At 46.3% G+C, this 22,279-nt stretch overlaps 1 protein-coding gene and 1 long non-coding RNA gene across 3 annotated transcripts; one reads left to right on the forward strand and one right to left on the reverse strand.

Annotated features, from left to right (window-relative positions):
* Positions 1 to 5,812: 5,812 nt before the first annotated feature.
* Positions 5,813 to 11,869, reverse strand: zfp36l1b (zinc finger protein 36, C3H type-like 1b). The gene is made up of 3 exons (XM_040124967.1): positions 11,624 to 11,869; positions 9,061 to 10,084; positions 5,813 to 7,224 (listed from the first exon to the last, which is right to left on the reverse strand). Exons 1-2 carry the CDS (start codon positions 11,675 to 11,677, stop codon positions 9,062 to 9,064), a joined length of 1,077 nt encoding a protein of 358 aa, XP_039980901.1. The 5' UTR covers positions 11,678 to 11,869; the 3' UTR covers positions 5,813 to 7,224; position 9,061.
* Positions 11,870 to 14,702: 2,833 nt separating this feature from the next.
* On the forward strand, positions 14,703 to 19,075 carry LOC120788814. 2 transcript variants are annotated; one of them, XR_005707305.1, is made up of 4 exons: positions 14,703 to 14,924; positions 15,534 to 15,625; positions 17,701 to 17,822; positions 18,674 to 19,075. It is a non-coding gene; the product is annotated as an uncharacterized LOC120788814 (long non-coding RNA). The 2 variants fall into 2 exon arrangements; XR_005707306.1 differs by having other exon boundaries at positions 18,679 to 19,075.
* The last annotated feature ends 3,204 nt before the right edge of the window (positions 19,076 to 22,279 follow it).

A 22,279-nucleotide genomic window follows, 5' to 3' on the forward strand; every position in this document is an offset into this window, starting at 1 on the left:
CCAAGCTTGCAGCAGCACACGTTGAAGGATTTTGCTGTGCTAGGTCCAGGTCTGACCAGGCACTAGGTAACATCATACTGTATGTGCCTTTAAAAGGGGTGTTTGCCACGTGAAACAGCCACTGCTGTGGCCTCGACGACTTCATTCAAGTATATCTCATACCTCTCATAGTTCATCAGTTGTTTTAACACAGTGCATTGACACAGAGACGTCGCTGAAAAGAATGAGGGGGCTGCTGAACCCACGTCAAAAACACAAACAAGCTCAAAAACCAGTAATCCCACTGTTGCCTTACAAACACTTAAAACAGTCACATAATACAGAAGCAGTGTCACACTTTTGCAGTGATATATGTATTTTCATGAAGGATTACCGTCTATTGGTGGATGTTTGTTCTAGAGAAATCAGCCGTTATACAGACCTGGAGGTTAGATTAGCCCAGTCTGGAAAATCTGTGTCATAATAATGAGCAAGGAACTGGAGCAAAGTCACGAGGCCTGTTCTGCAGAGAGCGAAGTCCTCTCGGAGAATACACAACACACACACACACACACACACACACACACACACACACACACACACACGTCGAACTCGGTCACTTTTGTGGACATTACATAGACTTGCATTCATTTCCAGGAGACTTATCTTAACCGTAGGCACTACGTGCCTAACCCTGACCTTAACCTGGACCACTGACCCAAAAACACGACACGACTTTTGTCCCCGATTGGACAGGCTGTCCCCAATTAACTGGTCTGTAGTCGGAAACTTGTCCCCAAAGGTAGTCTATGACAGAGACACACACACACGCACTAATACACTGTCAGATTCACCTCTCCCCGCTCTCTGTACAGTCGACACTGTCCTGCTGGGCAAACAAAGAGGCTTTTAGAAACAACAGAGCGTAGTCACAGAGTGTCAACTCCAATGTGGCATAGCGTCAATCACACAACACATGATATAACTTGATATTTTCCAACCATCGGCCGCATGTGGTTCATTTTTTGTATTTCTGACAGACCTCAGCAGTGCCCCCTCAGTCAGGTAGCAGTGTTAGCATTTGTCATCTATATTCCAACAGGTAGAATTATGACAAAACCGGACGGAGCCACACATAACTAGAGATTCCTTCAGGTCAAAAGCATGGAAGAAAAGATGATAGAATAAACGCTTTTTTGTACTTGTTGTCATAAACGTGTTGTGGTGGGAATTCTTTTTCTGAGCTACTTTTGCGTTCACATGCAATACTTGTGCAAATTCTGTCTGACGGTCACTTCAGCCACTGGCTGCGAACACAGCTTTGCGGTTGTGCTCTTTGCTGTGGCCGGCTGTCACAGTAGGGGACCCTGCGTCTTTGCAGCTAGTACGAAGATAACAAGTGGGGTTAGTCAGTTCTCCGCAGTACCTTGCTGCTGCTGCTAATTGTGACAGGCAGTAGCTCTGGCTGTGGCTGATTGGAAAGCAGTATGGCTATAATTATAGCTATGGTTATGGCTGCGGCTGTCACGCTTACCATGGCTGTGACACATGAGTTTTTAGTGGGTGTAATGCTGCAGACATGCAGGGCTTTTGCAGGTGCAATGAAATGGTCAGGCCGTCTGACCGTTGCGGTAAAGCTATTGCTGAACTGAAACAAATCTGTCATGTCTGATAGAAGAACTGGGCTCAAATCCTGACAGGGGTGTCTGGCTTTGCTACGCTTTCACAACCAGTGTTCCTTTCTTGGGTGCTGTAAACAGTAGCCACAGAGACAGCCAAAGCAATAGCACCACCATAGTCACAGGCAAACAACCAGCCACAGCGGCTGCAGCTCGCTAAGGAGGTTGGGCTCGGTCGGGAAATGTCAGAGGGAATGCAAGACTCTTTTGCATTCTTTAGTAAAAAATTCCCCCCATGCCGTTTTGCAGGCCCAGTGAACAGGTATCTACAGATGGCCGGAAAGCTCGGTATGCGGTGTGTCAGGTATGGTCCACCGCGGTCCTTCAGGACAGCTTCAGTGCTCCTTGTCTCAGACTCTCCAAGCCCCTGTGTTCATCATGTGTTTACACTCATTTACTCAGCAACTTTACAGAGATATAGTGTTTAGCTTTTATGGTCACTGGCAGAGAGGTGTTCATTTAAGAGTATGTTTATTATTATGGTGGCCACGTGAGAGTAATTTGTCACTCTATTTTAGAAGTCTCCTGCAGTCCAGTCTGCATAACTGGCAGCCCGGAATGGCTTTGGATCCTAATGGCCTCATGTCTCTGTGTGAATCACAAAGGGAGGTGTTTGTAGAGTCTCCCTAGCGATTTAGTGCTAAATAAAAGCCTCTGGTTCATTTTCGTTTGACGCCTACACTTCCATGTAACTCTCAGCTATAGTTCCATACATGGATAAACTGAATTGTTGTGCTTCACTGTCCCAGACAGTCTCGGATAGGCAGTAAAGATGTCATCATGTCACTTGACATCTGGGATCTCGCATCTGAGCAGCTGGAACGTGTTCCAGTGAAGCCTGGCATTACCTAGAGACAGGCTGTACAATGCTGTCTTTTGGTCACTCGAAGCAGTCCTCCCCCATGTTTCCTCATTTTCTTTTCCCGTACTCTTTCAAACATGTCCTCTGAGCTCGTCCGTCGTGGCTCCAGCAGGGACGTCTGTGTTTTCACTACCTAGATTCTGCCTCTGTTTGATCCACTTCTTTTTCAGCCTCCGAGGTGACCCATAGGAGCGTCTCATGAAATGGTGCCCCTGCGGCGGCGGGCGTACCGGACCGTCGTTGTCACGGTTACAATAAGAGCTGACTTCCCCTGACTTCCTCCTTCGCTCCCATAATCATTACCGCCACCACAAGAGGCTGCCTAACAATAAAACGTATCTCTGGGTCATAACAAGCTGCTGCACAGACGACCTGTGGGGGGGCACAGTCTCGTTTACATACACAGTGACTCACTCGTGTACGCTGGAGATCTTGTCATCAGTTCAGAGCCGGCTTCTCCGCACCTGAAACCACATGTTGAGACAAGTTTTGTTCTAATGGCTCTTTTAACTACACCCTGCCTCCTTGTTGGTAGCCACACGTAATGTGTTTTTTGGTGTATATTATCCAAAAAAACTCACAGTATCATGGCTACCTGCTGAGCAGTCTTGCCCCTGACAAGGACCTGTATTTATCAAACATCTCAGAGTAAAGGGTCTGCACTTATATAGCGCTCTTCTACTCTCATCGACCGCTCAAAGCACTTTACAGTAACTGCCACCTTCGCCCGTTCACACAGCGCTTTCTTTTCTATACATACACAGTCACACACCGATGATACATCTGGGATTATTCTGGGGTTTAGTGTCTTGCTCAGGGGCACTTCGACATGCGGACTGGAGGAACCAGGGATCGAACCGCCGACCTTCCGGCTGTTACGTAGTGGATGAACCAGCTCTACCTCCTGACCCGCAGCCGCCCACGGGGGGGTCAGTCCTAACTGGCAAAAATGGCGTATACCTGAGTAGAACTAGCTGGGGTCTAGTGCCCCTTTCATTTTCAGTTGGGGGTCTGGCACAGAGTTGGATTAGTCTCGGTCTAAAGTTCCCTGGTTTAACTCAGATGTCTTCCTCTGCAGCTATTGAATATGGATTCTCCCTGTCAGTGTTTCCAAATATCTCTGCCCTGTTTATTTTCTCCTCAGCTCTGCTAACAGCTCACAGAGTTGAAGAAACAGCAGGGCAAGAGGAGGGAGTCCACAGGCTGTGAGCTGGATTACGGGCCGGGAGGTAAGCAACACAAGAGAAGTTGTTTGGTTCAGGGGTCAGCGCACTACAAGGGAAGCAGAAACTCTCTCCTCTGAGCTTGTGTTTACTCAGGAGCTGAGCCTCCAAACATCCACTTTTCCCTGAGGAAATTAAGCCTGGATTAGTGGTGGAGGCTTGGTTCATTTACATCACCAACAGCTGCTGTATTAAAGCTGCGGGCTGATGATATGAAAGGACGTATAGTCCGTGGGATTCATCTCCCAGTTGTTCCTGAACTTACCCCCTGGGTTATTTCTCCTAGTCGCCGCCAGGATACTGAGTTCACAGAAGATCTACTCATTGTTTCGTAAGCTGACTGTTGAAATCATCAATTCCACGGCACCAGAGAAAATGACATCAGATAGAGACCAGGGTAAAACCTTTAATAAGCTGTTATTGGTTTTCTGAAAGCCAGCCATTCGAAGCAGACCGACTGTTCTCTGTAAAGCTAACCTTATCACAGATTTATACTTTATGATGCTACAAGATAACGCTCCCCTTGAATGATCCATTCGACTCCGCTCCAGCAGAAAAAAAGGCTCCAGACAATAGACCAGGCAGCATGTGTGCAGAGAGGAAACATTTGAAATCTTGACAATAACACAACAAACTGCCTCTTTCTGTGGGAAGCAGCAGTGAAATACCAGGATGTGCCTGAGTCTAAAAAGAATTTTTTTGGGCTTTTTTTCCCCCCGTCCCTCGCTGTGCCATTTTCACAATAGTCACATGGCACCAGCTGAAACCGGAAACACACACTGTGTCTGGCAAGACATGCACCATTCCTGCTGCAGTCCTGTGGCTGTTGGGGTCGCTCAGATGAATTTGAGTAGATTGCACTTTGGGACTTGGTCACGTACTTTGGAAATGAGAAAGTAATCACACTAACCACAGGCACTTACAGCACCACCAGGATCGATGCTAGAGGGAGATGGATGTTGATATTTGAGTCAGCGGTTACTCATGACCGGCAGGTTGAGCAGAACTCAATGAAGTGAGCACAAACAGTTCAAATTCACGTACGCTTTACAGGGAGGTGGAGCGCACAGATTTTTGATTTTCCCAGTTTCGGAATTTGCTGGTCAAATACATGAGCAGCGGTACTTTTGACCGTGTGAGGATCACTTTTTAATCAACAATGTGAAACTTTGGAAATAAGCCCGACACAGTGCACTGGACTTTTCTGCAATGATGCAGACCACATTTAGATCTTTTCATGCCCTTAAAGAGCTCACGTCATGAGGATGGCACTGAACCTCTACTTTTTCTATCGGCAACACGGTGAAGGCAAGCTTAGCCTCTGAGGTCTGAAGGAACGCTGTAAGAAGAGTGTGCATACGTGTGGGTACCTGGCAGGGAGATGTGTAAGGAGCTGCGAGTACGAGGAGGAAGTCAACGCAAACTGCAGCCATACCATAACCAGCGTCTCTCACGGGTCAGACGGTCATCACAAAGTACAGGGCACAGCTGCACTGCAGGGACCTTCTGTGCCGTCCACTTTGGTGGAAATGAATATCAACATGCCAACTACCATATAGACTACTAAACTCCAGACGAACTGAACGAGTGCTTTAAAGGACCGTTCCGGTGCTTTTCTCTACTTGAGCTGACAACTCATGTAAATGAACTTGCAGAGACTTGAAACTGATTTAACAGGCTTCACAGACTCGTGAAAGCAAAAGCAAACATGACGCTGGTGATTTAAATATCAAGCTCGGGTTCTCTGCGAGTTGACTTCACGTGAATGTTGTTGCTACGACGTTCATTTCGAGCATGTACGGAAGGAATGCAGTAGTTCTCAAATGATAACAAAGATGTAAGGTGCGAGGCAGAAAAAGCCATTTCTCTAACCCCTGGTGAGTGGTCCAGTAAAGGGAAGACAAGCCGCAAAAGGTGGAAGGCAGTGCACTGCCGCAGTGGTACTGTCACGTGATATGCAGTAAATGGGCTGAAACGCTAACCTTGAACCTCAGCAGTGTTGTGTCATATTCTGCTCAGTAAACCACTGGATGTCAGCTTCATGCTGCGTCAGAAGATCAACTCACGCACTCATTATAAAGACATGTTTTATTGGTTTTAACTGCAATCTTTCATTACAAAATAAACCATAAACAAAGTAATTACTGTGGTGACAGCAACGGCTGCTGTAGAATACATTCAACAGTTGCTTTACATGTGTCGGTCCTGTTCACCTCGAACCTACAGGAATACATTTAAGGCTTTTACCTGCTCGGTCACAGAAACATATGAAGGCACAACATTTGGGAAACCTGGAATGTATTTATAGGCACTTCATTGAAAAAAAGTGGTCAAAAATAACCTTTACATCGTCATGATCGTCATGACTCAAAGTGCTAGGAAGTCTGTGCGTGACACTATGGAACAGGCATGCTTCTATCATCTTTTCAAAGTAAGAGCTTAAAATTTTTTTGTTTTTTTCATCCAAACTGATTGAGTGACTGATTACCAAGTGAGAATTCATCGGAGGAAAAGACACCGATATGAGGACAGGACTCCTCCAGAAGCAGTCCGCACCGTCGAGAACGAAAGGAGATGCTACCCAGAACTGCAGCTGGGCTTCTGAGATGAGAGGCCTGGATGCACTGGAAGCTACGGTCAACATGCAGCTGTTTGATCTGGAAATTGGATCTTTTGCGGAGTGCAGGTGGGAGACGCTAACAGGGTTCCTACGCAAGTTCTGTTCCAAACCTCTGGGGTCATAACACCCTCTGAACTCAATCTATCTCAGTAGATCAATAGCAATATTGTCACTTTTGAATATCCGGTTGTTACATATTTGTGCAGATGCTCTGTAGAAAACTAGTTCTGGTCTAAAACCACTGAATGTGTTGTTCTGTGTATCTAAAGAATACAAAACTCTTTTCCCCCAACAGCTCGGTGCAATTTCCAAACATGGTTGAAAGGCCTTAAAATGAAGATTAACTTAATAAATACAGGCATTTATGTACATTCACAGTGGATTTCACACTTTAGAGGCATGAGCTGCTCTGGCAAAACTACACCCTGTGTGTAAGGACAGTGAAGAGGGGAAAAGAGAAGCAGGGGAGCTGCTCCAGGCACGGGGCCGGTAAACAAACACTGGCACGCACGCACGCACGCACTTACGCACGGCAGCGTATCATCTCCGGCAGCTTCCACAGAACTGGATGTTGTGTACTTTGGCTGTAAGAACCCTGTTAAACCCGCACCACCTGCACCCTGAGTGCATTCATACTTTGTCCACACCTTCAGCAACTATACGCCACTAGCTTAGTTATCTGATTAATTTGCAATGACTCTATTAGCTTTTTTCATCATTCGAACTTGACCACGGCAGCGGCAGAATGTCACCCTCTCGCTGAAAAGACAAGGTTTGTAGTTATGCCTCTAGCACGAACTGGGGCACCGACTTTGACACTCCCAGTGCGTTTGTGTCTTCAGACTGCGACAGAACCTCGACCTGCAGTCCAACATGTGGGAGGAACAAACAATAAATACAAATGCCAAACCTTCATGTTTTAAATTAAGATTCACTTTCAAAATAAATCACGTGTTACAAAAAATGTCATAGCAGTATAATATATTAACTGTGAATAAAAATAACAAAAACAGGTCTTCACAATCTCACGATTAATATGGAAGATCATAATTTAACATAAAAGAAAATATATATTCTATTGTTTCATTAACCAGATAAATACAAAATAAAAATGCTTAGGATCAGCAATAAATACATTTTGATAAATAAGCAGTGACAGCCAAAGTCCCCACTCTGAGGACTTTGGGAAATAAACTAGACAATAACATCATCATCATCATCATAATATTGAACATGGTGAAATCAACATCTGATTTCTGACAGCTGACTGAAACGTCACCTCAGACACAGAACTGATCTGTGGAGGCTGGAAAGATGTGATGAGAGCGAAAAGGCTCGACGACTGCTGAACTGTTGGAGTTTAATGATCAAAACTTTGCAGCTTTGCAGAGTCGGAACTGGAAAGACCGAGGTGCTGCAGTTTGTCAAGAAGCCAGTTCACCCACATTACCAAAACACATTTTCTCTCTTCCCTCCTTCCTGACCAAACCGTTGGCACTGAGAAAGCAGATTTTAAAAATTCGACACCTGCAGTGTCCCTGTTGCTGTTACTCCGGACTTCAGCGAGAACAGCTGTCACTGGAACTACTTTCTGCAACGTCTTTAGTCCGTAAGAAAACTGCCTCCGGCGTGTTCTGCGGATGATCCGGAGTGACAAGGACACTGGCCCAAAAGAGATGCTGCTGTTGAATCTATGCAAATGGATTTTTTTTTTTAAATGCTGTGAACATAAACTTGAGGCTGAAGCCCACCTCCAGTGTGTTGGGATGGAAGCAGGTTTCTCCAAACCCGGACAAAGAAAAGCTAAACTATACACGTTTGCCACAGAATATGTTGTCTTGTAATTTGGGTGAAATGACCCTTTAACTATTCAAGCCTGTTCAAAGATCGTGTGCACCCCCAGAGGATGACGACTGACCACCAGCTCGGTGGCACAAGGCACGTGGCTCCAGCATCCCAGCCTGACTGAAGGAAAGCCTTCTGTGTTTGGGCCTCCCGGAAAACAGGCAATCCCACGAAACGGGGCAGAGGAACAGGAGACCGAGCATGATCAGAGGATGTTGCTCATGAACCCACTCCAAGGCACTTTTAGAAACTCACTGTCTACTGACTCTCTCTTGTTCATTTTGTGGTGACGATCCTTTAAAAGTTGAACACTGAGCTGTCATAAGCCAGTCGGAGGTTTAAAGGATGCAGCGCGGGGATGACCCTGTACTGAACACACACACACACACACACACACACACACACACACACACACACACACACCCCCGCTGCCACTCCTACTGCTTCTGCACACGGCAAGTCATATTTAACTACTTTATAATGTGATCGCTGAGCTACTCTTCACAATCATTCACATTCATCCCACCATGGCACCAGTGCAGAGCCTGTACGTGAAGATGATTCTGGTTTACCAACTGTTCCTCATAATGAAGAGAACTGATCTGGATTTGTGGCTTTGGGGGTGTAGGTGGTGGGGGTCCTTAAAAGGTAAGGTAAGACAATCCTCAAACCACGGAAGGCATCCGGTTTTCTGACGTGACTCACTGGCGACAACAATGCACACAGCAGTTTGCTTCTCCTGCAAGCAGGGCTGAGGAGGAGGAGGTGGTGGTGGGGGGGTCCTCCATCTTCCTCTCTCCCTCCCTCCCCCTCCATCCATCACTCTCCTCTCAAGCCCAAGGAGTCACACACCTTAATCATCGGAGACCGAGAGCCTGCTGAAGATGGGGAGGCGGCGGGAGGCATCCAAGAGGGGGGACTCAGAGCCGCTCTGACTACCCATGCTGCTCTGATATCCCTCCTGGTCAGACAGTGAGTCCGGGGGGCTTGGGGGGCTCTCTGATGTGGACTGAAAAATGCCGGGGGCGGTTGGGGAAGGTGGGGCCAGACCTTGAGGCTCAGACACAGGTGGGGGCACCAAGCTCGGGCCGAAAAGGAGGGCGAGCTCCTGTCTGGAGTAGGTGAAGGGGTTGCTCTTCCACTCCGTCAGGTCTTCGATGGAGAACGCGGGTGGAGGTGTGACCGAGGTGGGGTTGTCCTGCGGGCCGCCGGAGCTGGGAAAGCCGGCGAAGCTGCAGCTGTGCTGCAGCCGAGGGCGCTCCAGCTTGTTGAAGGCAGAGAGGGGAGGGGGCCCCCGGCGCTCCTCTGCGTTGTGGATGAAGTGGCAGCGGGGGCCGTACGGGCAGAAACCGATGGTGTGGAAGGTGCGGCACAGCTCCGTCTTGTACTTCGGGTGACGGCTCAGGCTGCGCAGCTCGTGCATGCCGTGGGCGAACTGGCACTTATCGCCGTACTTGCAGGTGCCGTTCTCCTCGAAGGGCCGGCACAACTCCGTTTTGTAGCGGCTGGAGTTGACTTGGCTGCTTCCACCCGCACACGCCAGACTGCCGGGACGCAGCCTGTCCCCCAGCTCTGAGTACGAGCGCTCACGGAAACGGTTCTCCTTGTTGTTGCCGCCGCAGCTGCTACCCAACACCACCGAGGGATCCGTTTTAAGGCTGTTGACAAACTGATTCTGGCTGAGCTTTGTGCTGGGGAGGCTGACCGAGTGACGACGTTGGAACAGGCCTCCTGCAGAAGGGGCCCCCACCGCCTTCCTGTCCGGCAGAGACGCAGTGGGGCTGCAGGGGGAGAGGCTGGCACCGGAACACTGGACAGACGTCAGCTGAGGTCCACCAAGACCGATGTTGCTGCCGTAGTTCAACATCTTGTTGTTCTGTCAAGAGAGACGTGCGGCGGTTAGTTGAATAAGCACATTTCATCCCCGATTACCAGTGATCGGCGTGAGCTGCGTTTACCAGCTGGTTTCGGAGCTGTGCGCCCGATTCCTACCCCAACAGACCTCTGGGGAGAGCAGTTAGAAAGCAGTCAAAGTTATTACAAGCAGGGCACTTGTTTTGTCAATCTAACGCGCCTCTGTTTACATCAGCAGTTACACACCAGTCCCACGTCTGGTGTCCATCGGGACACAGCATTTCCCGCAGCACGGTACAAGAGTGTGTCTTTCTATCCCCACTTCAGAATCTACTGGTGCTACGGCGTCCGACGCAAATCGGGACAAGTGTTAAAATGGTCCACTTCATCGAGGCATGACGGAGAATATGCACATCCCTCTCTACTGTACCTTTGACCCCAAGGCTCTATGAAAAATGACTCAGTGGCAGCGTAAATCTGCTGAAAATATGGTGGAGAAGCGGCACTGATAAGCAGAGTCTGAAACGTAAAAGTCTAAAAGATAACCTGAGCCTGGTCACGAGAATCTGAACGCAGCTCCCTTTTCTGGTCTGGTCTACCCTTTTCAGACGGACTCTGGAAACATGACACTTGAAGACTGTACGAGTCACTTTGTATCACAAAGTGTAACGCACCCGATTTCACTGTGCATCAGTCTGACCCCTCGGTGGAGAAACGCCACCTTCCACCGACGCTTTTCTTTCCCTCTGTACGTCTCGCACCAAGCGGTGGATCCACCGCCACTTTAACGCACCCTGATTACCGTGGAGTGCTGTGAATACCGATGTGCGCAGCGCTTCCACATGCACAGACTGGCCCGGCAGCCCCCGCTGCTCTGGGCTCAAGCGCCTTCCTCCTACGCAGCTCTGTCACGGCTCGGTTTCTCATTGGCCCGCTTCCGCAGTGGGACACTGACATCCACGCAGGCTCCTGGGGCCGGGTAGCGCCGGCCGCCCGTCCGGCCCGTGGCCTCCGCGGACAACGAGCAGCGTGGTCGACGCGGCCACCGGCGGCGCAGGTGGAGCGTCACCGCTGCGTCCGTCAGACCCCGCAGGACGAGCGGCCGGTTCACACGTGAAAAGTCGCTGGACTCACCGGCTCCCTTCACGCGCAGTTGGCGCCCAGACAGACCGCGGAGCGAGCGAGCGAGCCGGCGGTCCGCTGTCAATGGCGGACGCCGATTTTTACGCCGATTAGGGCAACGGTCAAACTCTCGACACGACGTTTCCATCGAGCCGCACTCACTTTGCCTCCCAGCGGACGCCAGCTGCGCCACTTCGCGCCAACGTCCGCCGGTTCTCCAGCAGCGCGGAGACGTAGCCTACTTTTAACTCCTCTAAGTTATGAACCGGACGGCGTTTAACGTTGACGGGCGCCGTAACTAGTGAACGATGCAGTGCGGAGCCCGAGAAACTTCACCCCAAACTTGCAGTAAGAAACGTGGCTAGGCTAATGCTAGCATGTTTTGTCCCGAAAAGACGGGAGTCAGCCGATCACTTCCTCCCGGAGAGGCGTCACTTACCTGGTCGGAGACTTCTCTGTATTGCAGGAAAGGAGAAATAACAGTCGCTGTCATTGTAGTTGGTGAAGACTCGGAGCGGCAGTCGGTGTTTTCTACCCCGTGGAGAGCCCCCTCTGCCGCGCCGCGGTGCTGCGCAGGTCCTTTTCAGCGGGCAGCGGCCCAGGGCTGCGGGGTGGGCGGGCTTCCCGCTGACACGGCGCAGGCCTGAGGGCACGCAGCGCCCCTGCAGGACGGACGCGGCCTGGCCTGTGATATGGGGAGAAGACCCCGGCTTCGTGGGCTACGTAGCGGAATCATTGAGTGAAATCACGAACTGCTTCCTCCTCGTCCGCTCAGAAACACGACTGAAGCAAACCTCGAGTATCTCTTTCCTCCTCCTGCGTAAAGATACATGATCTGATGTGCGGTCGCCCCTTTTTTCACGTGAATACAATGCAAGTCACCAGCAGAGGAACTCTACGGCAAGCTGACAGACTCAGGCCAAAGAGCTGCAAGTCAAATCGGCCTTTCAGCTCTGGAACCCGAACCTGGGAGTGCAGGTCATGTGGGACCAAAACAATGAGCTGCAAGGGGCCGAGTAGCTTAGTGGATCTGCAGACTTCTCGGTGCCACCTGTGAGCCCTTGACACATTGGTGGTGAAAACACTGATCCATCAAACTTTGAAAAAACAGGCACTCGGTCACACAAGTGTCCACCGTGCCAATCCGCGTGTTTGCAGCCGAAATGTGTTCAGCTTAATTCAAGTCTGAGTTCATAGTGTTTGCACAGGCTTCGATACCAGAGTGCTTGTCTGTTCTTAACCCCCCATCAATACGAAGTGGTCGTCACTTGACTTTCCCCGGTCATCCTGTTGTCTCTTTTTCGCTTCAGCTTTCGCTCACATTTATTTATGTGTGAATCTAATTTCAGTGCAGATTCGAGGGCAGCATCAGCACCTAATACCAAAATCTATCAATATCAAAATAAATGGAATACTTCAGGCTAAAATGAAACCAAGCGCCGCCAGGTCTCAAGCCTATCTACAAGCCTTGAGCGTCCATTGTGTACGTTTAATGAGCCGGCATTTCCGCAAGGTTCCGGCAAAACCGATTCATTTTGAAGTCTTCCGAGGTTATTTGCTGTTTTGTTTTGTCTGTATCATTATGCTTGGGCTAAGCCCACAAGCCCGCTCTAACCGTTTTCGTTTTCATGTTAACCAGCTATGTAAGGTCAGAAAAAGTTTGGTTTTTGCTGCACCTGATCTGTGAGACAAATGATATGGTTCTGCCCATAGTACCATCAGATCAGAAAGCACGTCTGTGTCTGTGTTGTTCTGAGGGGCAGTTTCAAACGATGCATTTTGTTGTCTCATTCAGGACGTGTTCAACGTCCCAAAGCCTGAGGTTCCCATCAGCACATGAATGTAGAATCCGAGTTATGGCTGTGAAACCGGTCTAATTAAACGTTCATGTGATGGCTGAATCTACAAATCCCGGTCGTCATAAAATAAAATGAATGGACCCATAAGCCAAAGGATGACATTCACATTTATCCTTCAGGGACATTGTTATGGACAGGCAGGGTGTGTCGGACAAACACACACTATTACATACTACTGGACACTCAGACAGGTTGTTGAGTGTCATGCTGTGTTTTAGTTGATTCTAGTTTTTGGCAGAGATATTCACATTCATTAATCTCTCTCTGTGTTTCTGTCATGCTTTTTATTTTTTTACTATCATCACGAGTCAGTTTTTTTCCTCCTTATTCTTTGGGTTTATGGGCTAAGGTGTTAAAGGCTTATGAATGTGAGGGTAACGCTCTCCGGGATTCCCATGGTGCTGTTAACCATTTCATCGAATGTCCAGTATTTGGTTTCTCCCTGGATGTTTTGGGTTATGGTCTCCTGGAGCAGGAGATTGTGTTTCCATCCCTGTCTCACCACAACATCATAATATCGGTTGTTTTTGGATCTCTCTGTAGTTTGTGTTGCAGCTCTCATCCACCCCTCAGCTCTCTTCTGGCATGCTGTAGATTAGAAGAATGAATGTTACCAGTAGGTGAACTGGCCCGATTTAAAAGATAATCCTGGTTTACAGGACGTAATTGTGGAGATTTTGACTCTATAGGTCATGCTAGCTTCACCCTTGCCACCTCCACTGTAGAGAGTCAGGATTAGAATGAGGGACTTGCTCAAAACAGTGTACTCTATATCGGGGCGAGCTGCCTTGAGGCTGAATGGCATATGTACAAATATATTTACATATACACTGTATATATGTTTACATAGAAAAAACTTAAACAGCTATGCAGAGTCTGTTCACGATGCCGTGTGGCTGATGGGTAATACTGATTAAATCCTGTGTCGGCACGGTTTGGGAGCGAAGCTCTGCCTGTCCGCACCGCAGTTGTCTCTAATATGAATTTTTGACATCAATGTGGCACATCCGAGTGAGTCTGAGCTGTGAACTTGTGCAGCAGCTAACAGCAGGACGTTACTGGTTTACGCTAACGTTCATCGTGTGAGGGGGCTTCTTTGCTTTTTAGTTGAGGCCCTCCTGTCCCTTCATACTGTAAGCATGCCTCTGTGGTGAAGATTTTGTTGCCTTCAGGTCTCAGGCAAGTGGAGTCTTCAGTCAGCTGAAACTGACGACTGTCCATCCACCTGAAGGTCTGACGGGTTGTTCATCCTGAGATGCTTCTCTGCTCACCACAGCAGTAAAGAGTGGTTGTCTGAGTTACCGTAGCCGTTCTGTCAGCTCCAACCAGTCTGACCATTCTCCTCTGACCTCTCTCATCAACACGGCGTTTCCGTCCTCAGGGCTGCTGCTCACTGGATGTTTTTTTTTTGCTTTTGGCTCCATTCTGGGTGAAAACTCTAGAGACTGTTGTGTGTGAAGCAGTTTGAGAAACATTCAAACCAGCCAGTCTGGTACCAACAATCATGCCACGGTCAGAGTCAATGAGATCACATTTTTTCTCCACTCTGACGTTTGATGTGAACATTAACTGATGCTCCTGACCTGTATCTGCAGGAGGTTATGTACTGCTCTGCTGCCACATGATTGGCTGATTAGATAACTGCATGAATAAGCAGGTGGAGAGGTGTTCCTAATAAAGTGCTCGCTGAGTGTAACTCCCCAGCTGTCGCAGCAATCTTTCTTTTTTCTCACCTCAGCTTCAGTGTCTGCTGAAATGTGGAGACAGAGGGCAGTGACAGGAGTCTATTCAACGTTCAGCAAATTTATTCTTAGTGTCTCCGACTCTGTTGGAATAATGTTGCGTCCTTAGGATTGAGGAATTCTGCTTTCGTTTAGAAAGGTGAGGCTTGAACTCGTGCTAGCACAATACTGCAAATAAAGAATGATGCAACTGACATTTAGCTTTCAGACTCCAGTGTCGTCTGGCATGATTTTGGTACAGAGCAAGGTAAAAACGTCCCTGTTTCCTGAAGTGGAGGTCTTGTGGGTAGACTCAGTTCTGGTGGAGTTGACCTCATTTTAGAACGGCAAGCTGTCACACTGAGCTATTACACAGTTTCAGGATTAATGTCACAAATTATGTGATTATGGTGTAGCAGCAGGAGTTTCACCTCTGGGGTGATGGGAACAGGACATTTGGGCGATTACAGGATTTAGCACTGGTCAAAATGAGGATCCATGGTTCTTCTCATGGAGAAAATAACAGTGTGTGAAATGAAAAAGGCTCGTCAGTTTCAGTGTTGATGATAATGACTGATAATAAGCTCTGAAGATTGCTCATCAGTGAAGCTAAATATAGACCTAAATATAGATCTCTTGGCTACATTGTGTTATCGGCCTGTCTTTTAGGCCAATGCAACGCAGGGGCCTTTTTTTTTTTTTTTTTTTTTTTCAAGTAATAGCCTGCTTCTCCCCCACAGCCTCTCCTCTGACGCTCTTACGTCTACAGGTCTGCCCTGGCAATCTTCCCACCAACATGTTGGGCTTCATGAGATCCCAGAGACCTTGGCACTGACTGCTGGGTGACCGGCTCTTGACATGGTGGTATTTCGCAACACAAAGTACACTGTGGTTTATTTTTGAAATTCCTTTGCTACCACGGCACAACTTCTTTTTCCATTCTCCTCTTGTTTTTGTTGTGGGGGACTGAGGTGTGTGTGCACCGCAGGGAGGGAGCAGAGTGGCTATGTGTTTGATGAGCAGATATCTGGTTTATTTGGCTTCATACGCTGTGGTATGTTGGACTCAAATCTGTGACTGCATTTGTTTACTGACTCAGATGTGCTGCCTTATCTTGGTCTCTGTTGCATGATGCATGTTTTCCTTTCCCTCCAAAATGAAGAGGAGGTGATAGAAAATGTGGGGAAGAGGTTTCTAAACCATTATGCAAAGATTTTTATTCCTGCGTGTTGAATGGTAATAAAGCACAAAGATAGGATAACATTAGTTGATTAGTGAAGAACACAGGCTACACCAAAGCCAAGGGTTGTAGAAATAGTGGGGTCATGAGTCCAAATACCCTCAACACTGCCTCCACCTCACCAGACACAAAAAACTCTTCTAGGACTATCCATATTTGATCTATTCAGTCAACTTTTATAATTATACATTGTGTCAATTTAAGTTCCCACCATGATGGTCTGACGGGTGTTTCATAGAGCAGCCAAGGAATACAGTTCTGAATCCTTAATTATTCATTTGTCTAAAAACTTCATTGAGTCTAAAAACTGGAATCCGGTCATAAAATACCCACAATGTGTACGTTCTTAACTGTAAAACTTTAACCCTCCAAAGGTTGCTAAAACCTGCAAATTCCCAGAAAAAAAAAAATGAAGACGTGACCTCAGTGATACAGCCCTGAAATCCCGTCAGCTCCAACAGCTGAACAGTTGTGAAAGATACAGACATAGATAAGACATAGTACGTACATAACTTGAAATTTAAAGGCAGACTTCACTTCTTCTAGTGTGTGTAATGTGGCAACTCCTGCCCCAATTTAAAAGCCATAGAGTGTTAAAAGAGTGATCACTAAGGATATGTTGGCCTAAAAAAGACTAGATATGAAAAAATGAGTACACGCCCATTTCAAGTGTTAAAGTTAATGTACACCCACATTACACAGAGTTTCAAATAGTTTTGTAGATTAAAAAGAAATTTGACAAAACAGTCTTAACTCGTGGCCCACTCCAGAATCCTGCTGCATCTTATGGTCCTCATCAGTGGTTCGGGTTTGCTCACTGGGGTTGGCTCAGTTGTCATCATGAGACCTAAGTATGAGACGTGACATGATACAGGTGGTCATGTGTGGGGAGAGGTGGCCTTGTGGCTTATTTGCTGTAGAAGAACAAAAGCCTTGCACTTTATCCACATGTGCCTATGCCTGTGCTGTCTGTGGGATTGAGGTCAGGGCAGAAATGTCCCGTTTTCAAAGGGCATGGCTGTCAAAAAGACAAACTGCAGCGACAGCAAACAAACTGAGAGGGAAATTTTATTTTTATTCGTTATCACTCTTCAACAAGCCTGCTTCATTCTGAGCGTGAAAGTTCATTCCTGACAAAATAATCTTCACCCAAGCTTCACTGACCAGCTTTTACTGAAGTTTCCTCTGCATCTCACTGGACCCGGCTCCCTGTCAGATGGTGTTTACACACTGAGCATGACCACCTGTCATCACGTGACCACGTTCAACACCTCAGTCATTACACATGATAGCAACTGAGCCATCTCCGTGACGACGGAGCGAGATACCTCCATGGAGGAAGACAATGAGATGCAGTGGAAAGCTCCACTGTCCGAGTGCCATTTCAACAGTGAACCTTCATGCAAACAATTTATGTTAACTGAAAAAAGACCAATGTGTCCTATGTGATTACTTTGTGCCAGTAACTCAACATGTTCAAATCCCGATAGAAACACACAGACTGTATGGGTCATAATTATAGTAATAAAATAAATATATTCATATTTTACAATAAAGTAAATACAGTAAATGATGAAATACATTAATAATAAAATGAAAAAATAAATAGGTCTGAGGAAAAATAAAAATACTTCTCCCTAAATAAATAAGTAGGCAAGGAAAATATGTAAATAAGCAAATCAAATATATGTCCCAGGGCTTCCGGTCACGGCGTCGTGCAGAGCCCTGCGAAAAAGCACCGGAAAACTCTAGGGCCAACTCTAAACAGCTGGAATGGCCACCGACTGTTATCGCAGCCGTTACAACTCAAATGGCAAAGTAAGTAGGAAAGACCCGCAAAATTAGTGGAATTGATGTAATTCATTAATAGGTGTATTCATCTTTACTCTTCACTTTAACATTACGTTTTATTTTTTGTTTAGCGTCGGACTTAAAGCTGTCATTATCCGATTCAGTACTGCTGCAGTGTTAGTATGTCGTATGCCCCTTGAGATTCAGTTGTAGCTAAAATTGTTTTCCTTCAGGAGAGTCACTCGAAGGCTTCTTTACATGCTGCCGTTTTGGGCTGTCTGAGATGAGAGCTGACAGCTGTGAGAGAAACCTGATAAAACCTGTGGTTGTCCAAAACAGTGGACCTACGTCTCACTGTGAGACGTGTCCACCGATGGCCGATTTAGAGCTTTGGTGACCAAAAAAAAAATTGAAACAATTTGATTTGATTCTAAATTTCTGACAATGTCGGTGTAAGAAATTTAGTATCAAATTCTCACCGAGTTACTGATGCTACGACCCACATATAGAAATGAAGCCGAACACACCGGCCGGCAGGCAGGCAGGCATGTTATTTCAGAAGTGCCATTTTCTAATAAAGTTTGGGGTCAACAAAACAAACCAGAACAATGACCTTTGTGGGACTCTGCCAAAGAAGAGAGCCCCGTGGATGCGGCGCGGAAAGAAACATTGGAGGAAGTGCAGCTTCCAGCTGAGTCGTCAGCAAACACACAGCTGCACACATGTATCACCTGTTGATACAGTGCAATCTTCTATTTTAGGATGCAAAGTCTAGTCGTTAACGTAGACTCTTCATTGTCTGACATAAAAATTCTAAAAACTATGTCATGCTTTACAGTTGGAGAAGTAATAACCCTGCTGCATCCCTGCACACTCAGTACAGGTTGCTGCCAAAGCCCGGTGGAAGGGGAGCAAAAGCTCTTAATCCTCGACAGAAGTGGATTTCATTTAATTGGAGGAGCATTTAATCATTTGGCAGACGCTTTTTTTCCAAAGCGTCTTACAATTGAGGAAACTTGGGGTTCAGTGTCGTGCCCAAGGACACTTTGGCACACGGACAGGAGGAGCCGGGGATCGAACTGCCAACTCTGCTCTAACACCTGAGCCACAGCCGACCCGAGTCTCACGGGTTGACTCATCAGGCTTTCAGTACTCTGGATGTATGTGTGTGTGTCTTCATTAAACTTCTGAAACAATGTTTGGTTTTCTGTGTGTGTGTGCACAGTTTCAATGAGAATGGAGATACTGTGCATTGAATAATCCGCAAAAACAAAGTTCTGAAACAAAAGCCCAGCAGAACTTGTATTAACAAACTCACTAGTAATCATTTAAAATATTAACACAGATATTTACCTGATTATAAGCAGTAGTGAAAGTACATTTACTGAAGCACTTCACTCAAGTACAAGGTTGAGCTTCTTGTGCTTGAACTACTCTTACTTTATGTTAAGACCGTTTTATACTCCACTACTCTATCGGGACAACTATTGTGCTTTTTTCTTCACTACTTTTACTTGACAGCTAGTTACACAGAGTATTTTATAGAAGTATGTGTACCCAAACCTTTAACTTCTATTATAACTGTAGTTGTTTTAATGACATTTAATATTGACAGCTCACGTTTCCCTTTTTTGTCCTGTATCCAGCTAATTCAGATTTCACTGGCTGAATGATGATGCAGATGACCTTGCGTCATCAACATCCTCAGCACAGGACCAGGCTACCCCCACTGTGGACCCTACATCGGGTAAGGGGCCACTCAAGCTGGCAGAGGGGCCAACAAAAGAGCACAACAAGGGAGATGGAGGAGCGAAACCGTGAGAGGGACAATGCACAATGATGCTTTCACTTCCCCACAGCAACCTTCATTCTGAGGAACAGTCACAAGCTATAGCCTGCGGGATCTGCTGGGTCTGATGAAATCCATAAAACTTTACTGGATAGGAATCAAGAGTCATTTAATAACAGTTTATTCTCCTCTTCTCCAAACACCAAGTAATCACACCGCTATTAAAAACTAGAAAACCACCGGCCCTATGTGGATCATACAGGCTGATCTCACTTAATAATGATATAAAAATCTTTGTTAGGTTTCAGGCAGACGACTATGACCAAATTTCCCCAGATTTGGTTCATGCTGACCAAAACGGATTTGTTCAGGGAAGGCAAGGTTTTGATAACATACATGGGGCTGAATGAAGACACAAACACAAACAGAAGCAAAATATCCAGGTGCAAACACATATGGGTGTGACCCGTATTTTTTCAATGTTGGTCACCACGGGCATTGGTGCAAACCAGGTGCACCCAGGTGCCGCTTGGCCCAACGTGGAGGAGAGGCTGAATTATTAGTGGAAGGAATACAGAAACGGCAGGTGGAGTCAAGGTGAGCCTCAGTGATGACCAGTCACATCTCATGACCAGGTGGAACAGGAGCCGTGCCAGCTGTACCAGAGTGTGCAGTGTGTGTCTGCCATGGAGTTGGTTCTGAGTTGGAGGAAAAAAGAGTGAACTTACTTAACTGAAAAGATGGAGGGTGTTTCAACCTCCACAGACTGCACTATCAGCGTGTGTTTATTTTGATCATTTATCACCTCTTGCCATCGCGCGCCCTGACAGTGCGCCCTTTTGCCTCCACTGTCAAGCAGCTGCTCTGCACCTATATTTAATTATGGGTAAGGAAAGGTCTTATATTCATGGGTCGAGTCAGGTCCTTGATTGATTTAGAGATAACTACAGGTAAGAGATCAGATCATATTGAAAAAACTTGTGTGTGAACTTGCTTTAAAAATATTCTTCCTAACGTGTTTTATTTGTTTGGGGCATATAGGATGGGCAATTTTGTGCTGTTACTGATTATATGGATATGTTTCTATGATTATAAGCCACTAAGCTACAACTTCAAATATTTTTCAAGTTTTCCAGTCTGATGTTCAGACAAACACAGAAAAGAGTCCGGTCTAGACCTGCTCTATATGAAAAGTGCCCTGAGATAACCTCTGTTATGATTTGGTGCTATATAAATAAAATTGAATTGAATTGAATTATTTATCGTTAGATCCTGACTGATCCTTTTTCCCTTGTTGAGGGATTTAAATAATTGATGAAGTCACGCTGCTGTAGTATCCATGCAGATTACCCACAGCCCCTCTGTCAAATCAGAGATTGTAGCTGAAACACACACAAGTTGTTGTGGGCACCTCACTCATCAAACAGAGCGTGATTATGGAAGTTTCTGCTGAACTACTGGTTACTTCCTCAATCACATTGAAAATTGTGTTTTGTACACATAACAATCTGCATTAGATGAAAAGAATGTGTAGAAAACTGGAAGAGGCCAATCTTAGCATGAATGAAAGGTGTTTTGTAATTTTGGAGAGATCTGTGTTTGTGTGCCTCTGCGAACTAAAGCCACCAAAATTGTCCTGTGTTTGTGATAAGAGATGTTCAGAGAATGTTTTAATGTGAATGCAATTTTATGCCAAAATGACACCAAAATTTTTGTGCCCCACCTAATCAGCATAAACACAGGCTCAGCTGCACCATCTCCTACTTGGTGCAAACACATTCGTTTGTAGCCAAGACATGACCAAACAGGCACAGAAACAAAACTCGAGAATGCGCTCAGTAGAGCGCAGACCTCCGCTAAGGCCAATGTCAAAGAACTTACACCAGACTTCAGAGAAAAAAATTCAAATTCATTGCAAATGATCCAGATTTCCCCCAAAAAGTAATGCGTTCTTCCCTGGCCCAAGGAGATGGACAAACAGACACGGGTGAAAACATAACCTCCTTGGTGGAGGTAATAATAGACTAATGTCAAAGGAAAACATTACTTACATTTCAAATACTGCTGAGGAAACCTTCGACAGAATAGGTTTCCATCTGCACTTTTTGAACTCCATCGGGAACAAGACAGTGTGGTCCTGTTGTGGAAGATCTTCTACAAAAGACCCTAAACACAATTAAACACACCTAGACACTGATTGGGTTAAAGTGAAATATATTGTAAGTTACAATATAGGAGACAAACAAAGTCAAAGGAGAGTCTCAATAGAAAAGGCCTTACAATCATCTTATATAGTGTTTTCTAAGACAAAGAACTTAGTTCCAATTGGTTATCTTTACTTCTACCCAAACACATCATCTAACTTTTCTTTCACATCCCCAATAACCCCACCTATTGCAGGCATAATAGGACGCACTGGCACCATCATGCCATCATGAAAAAACCATGTCCCAGTCATCACTTGCCGGTGGCAGCGTTTGCTACACTGACTTCGTTTGTCCTCTGACTTGCTCGGGTTTATTTACTTTGTTTTTTATTAGACGTCTTAATGGAGAGTGCCTTACAGTTAAAAACGCACTGAGAACTTTCTCTGATAGATAATTCACTGTGCATGTGCACAACATTGTTGGAGACATTTAGATAGATAGATAGATGCAAGGCTAAATTCTATTGCAGGCATAATAGGAATAGGAAT

Source organism: Xiphias gladius, chromosome 4, assembly GCF_016859285.1.
Source record: "Xiphias gladius isolate SHS-SW01 ecotype Sanya breed wild chromosome 4, ASM1685928v1, whole genome shotgun sequence".
Taxonomy (NCBI): Eukaryota; Metazoa; Chordata; class Actinopteri; order Istiophoriformes; family Xiphiidae; genus Xiphias; species Xiphias gladius.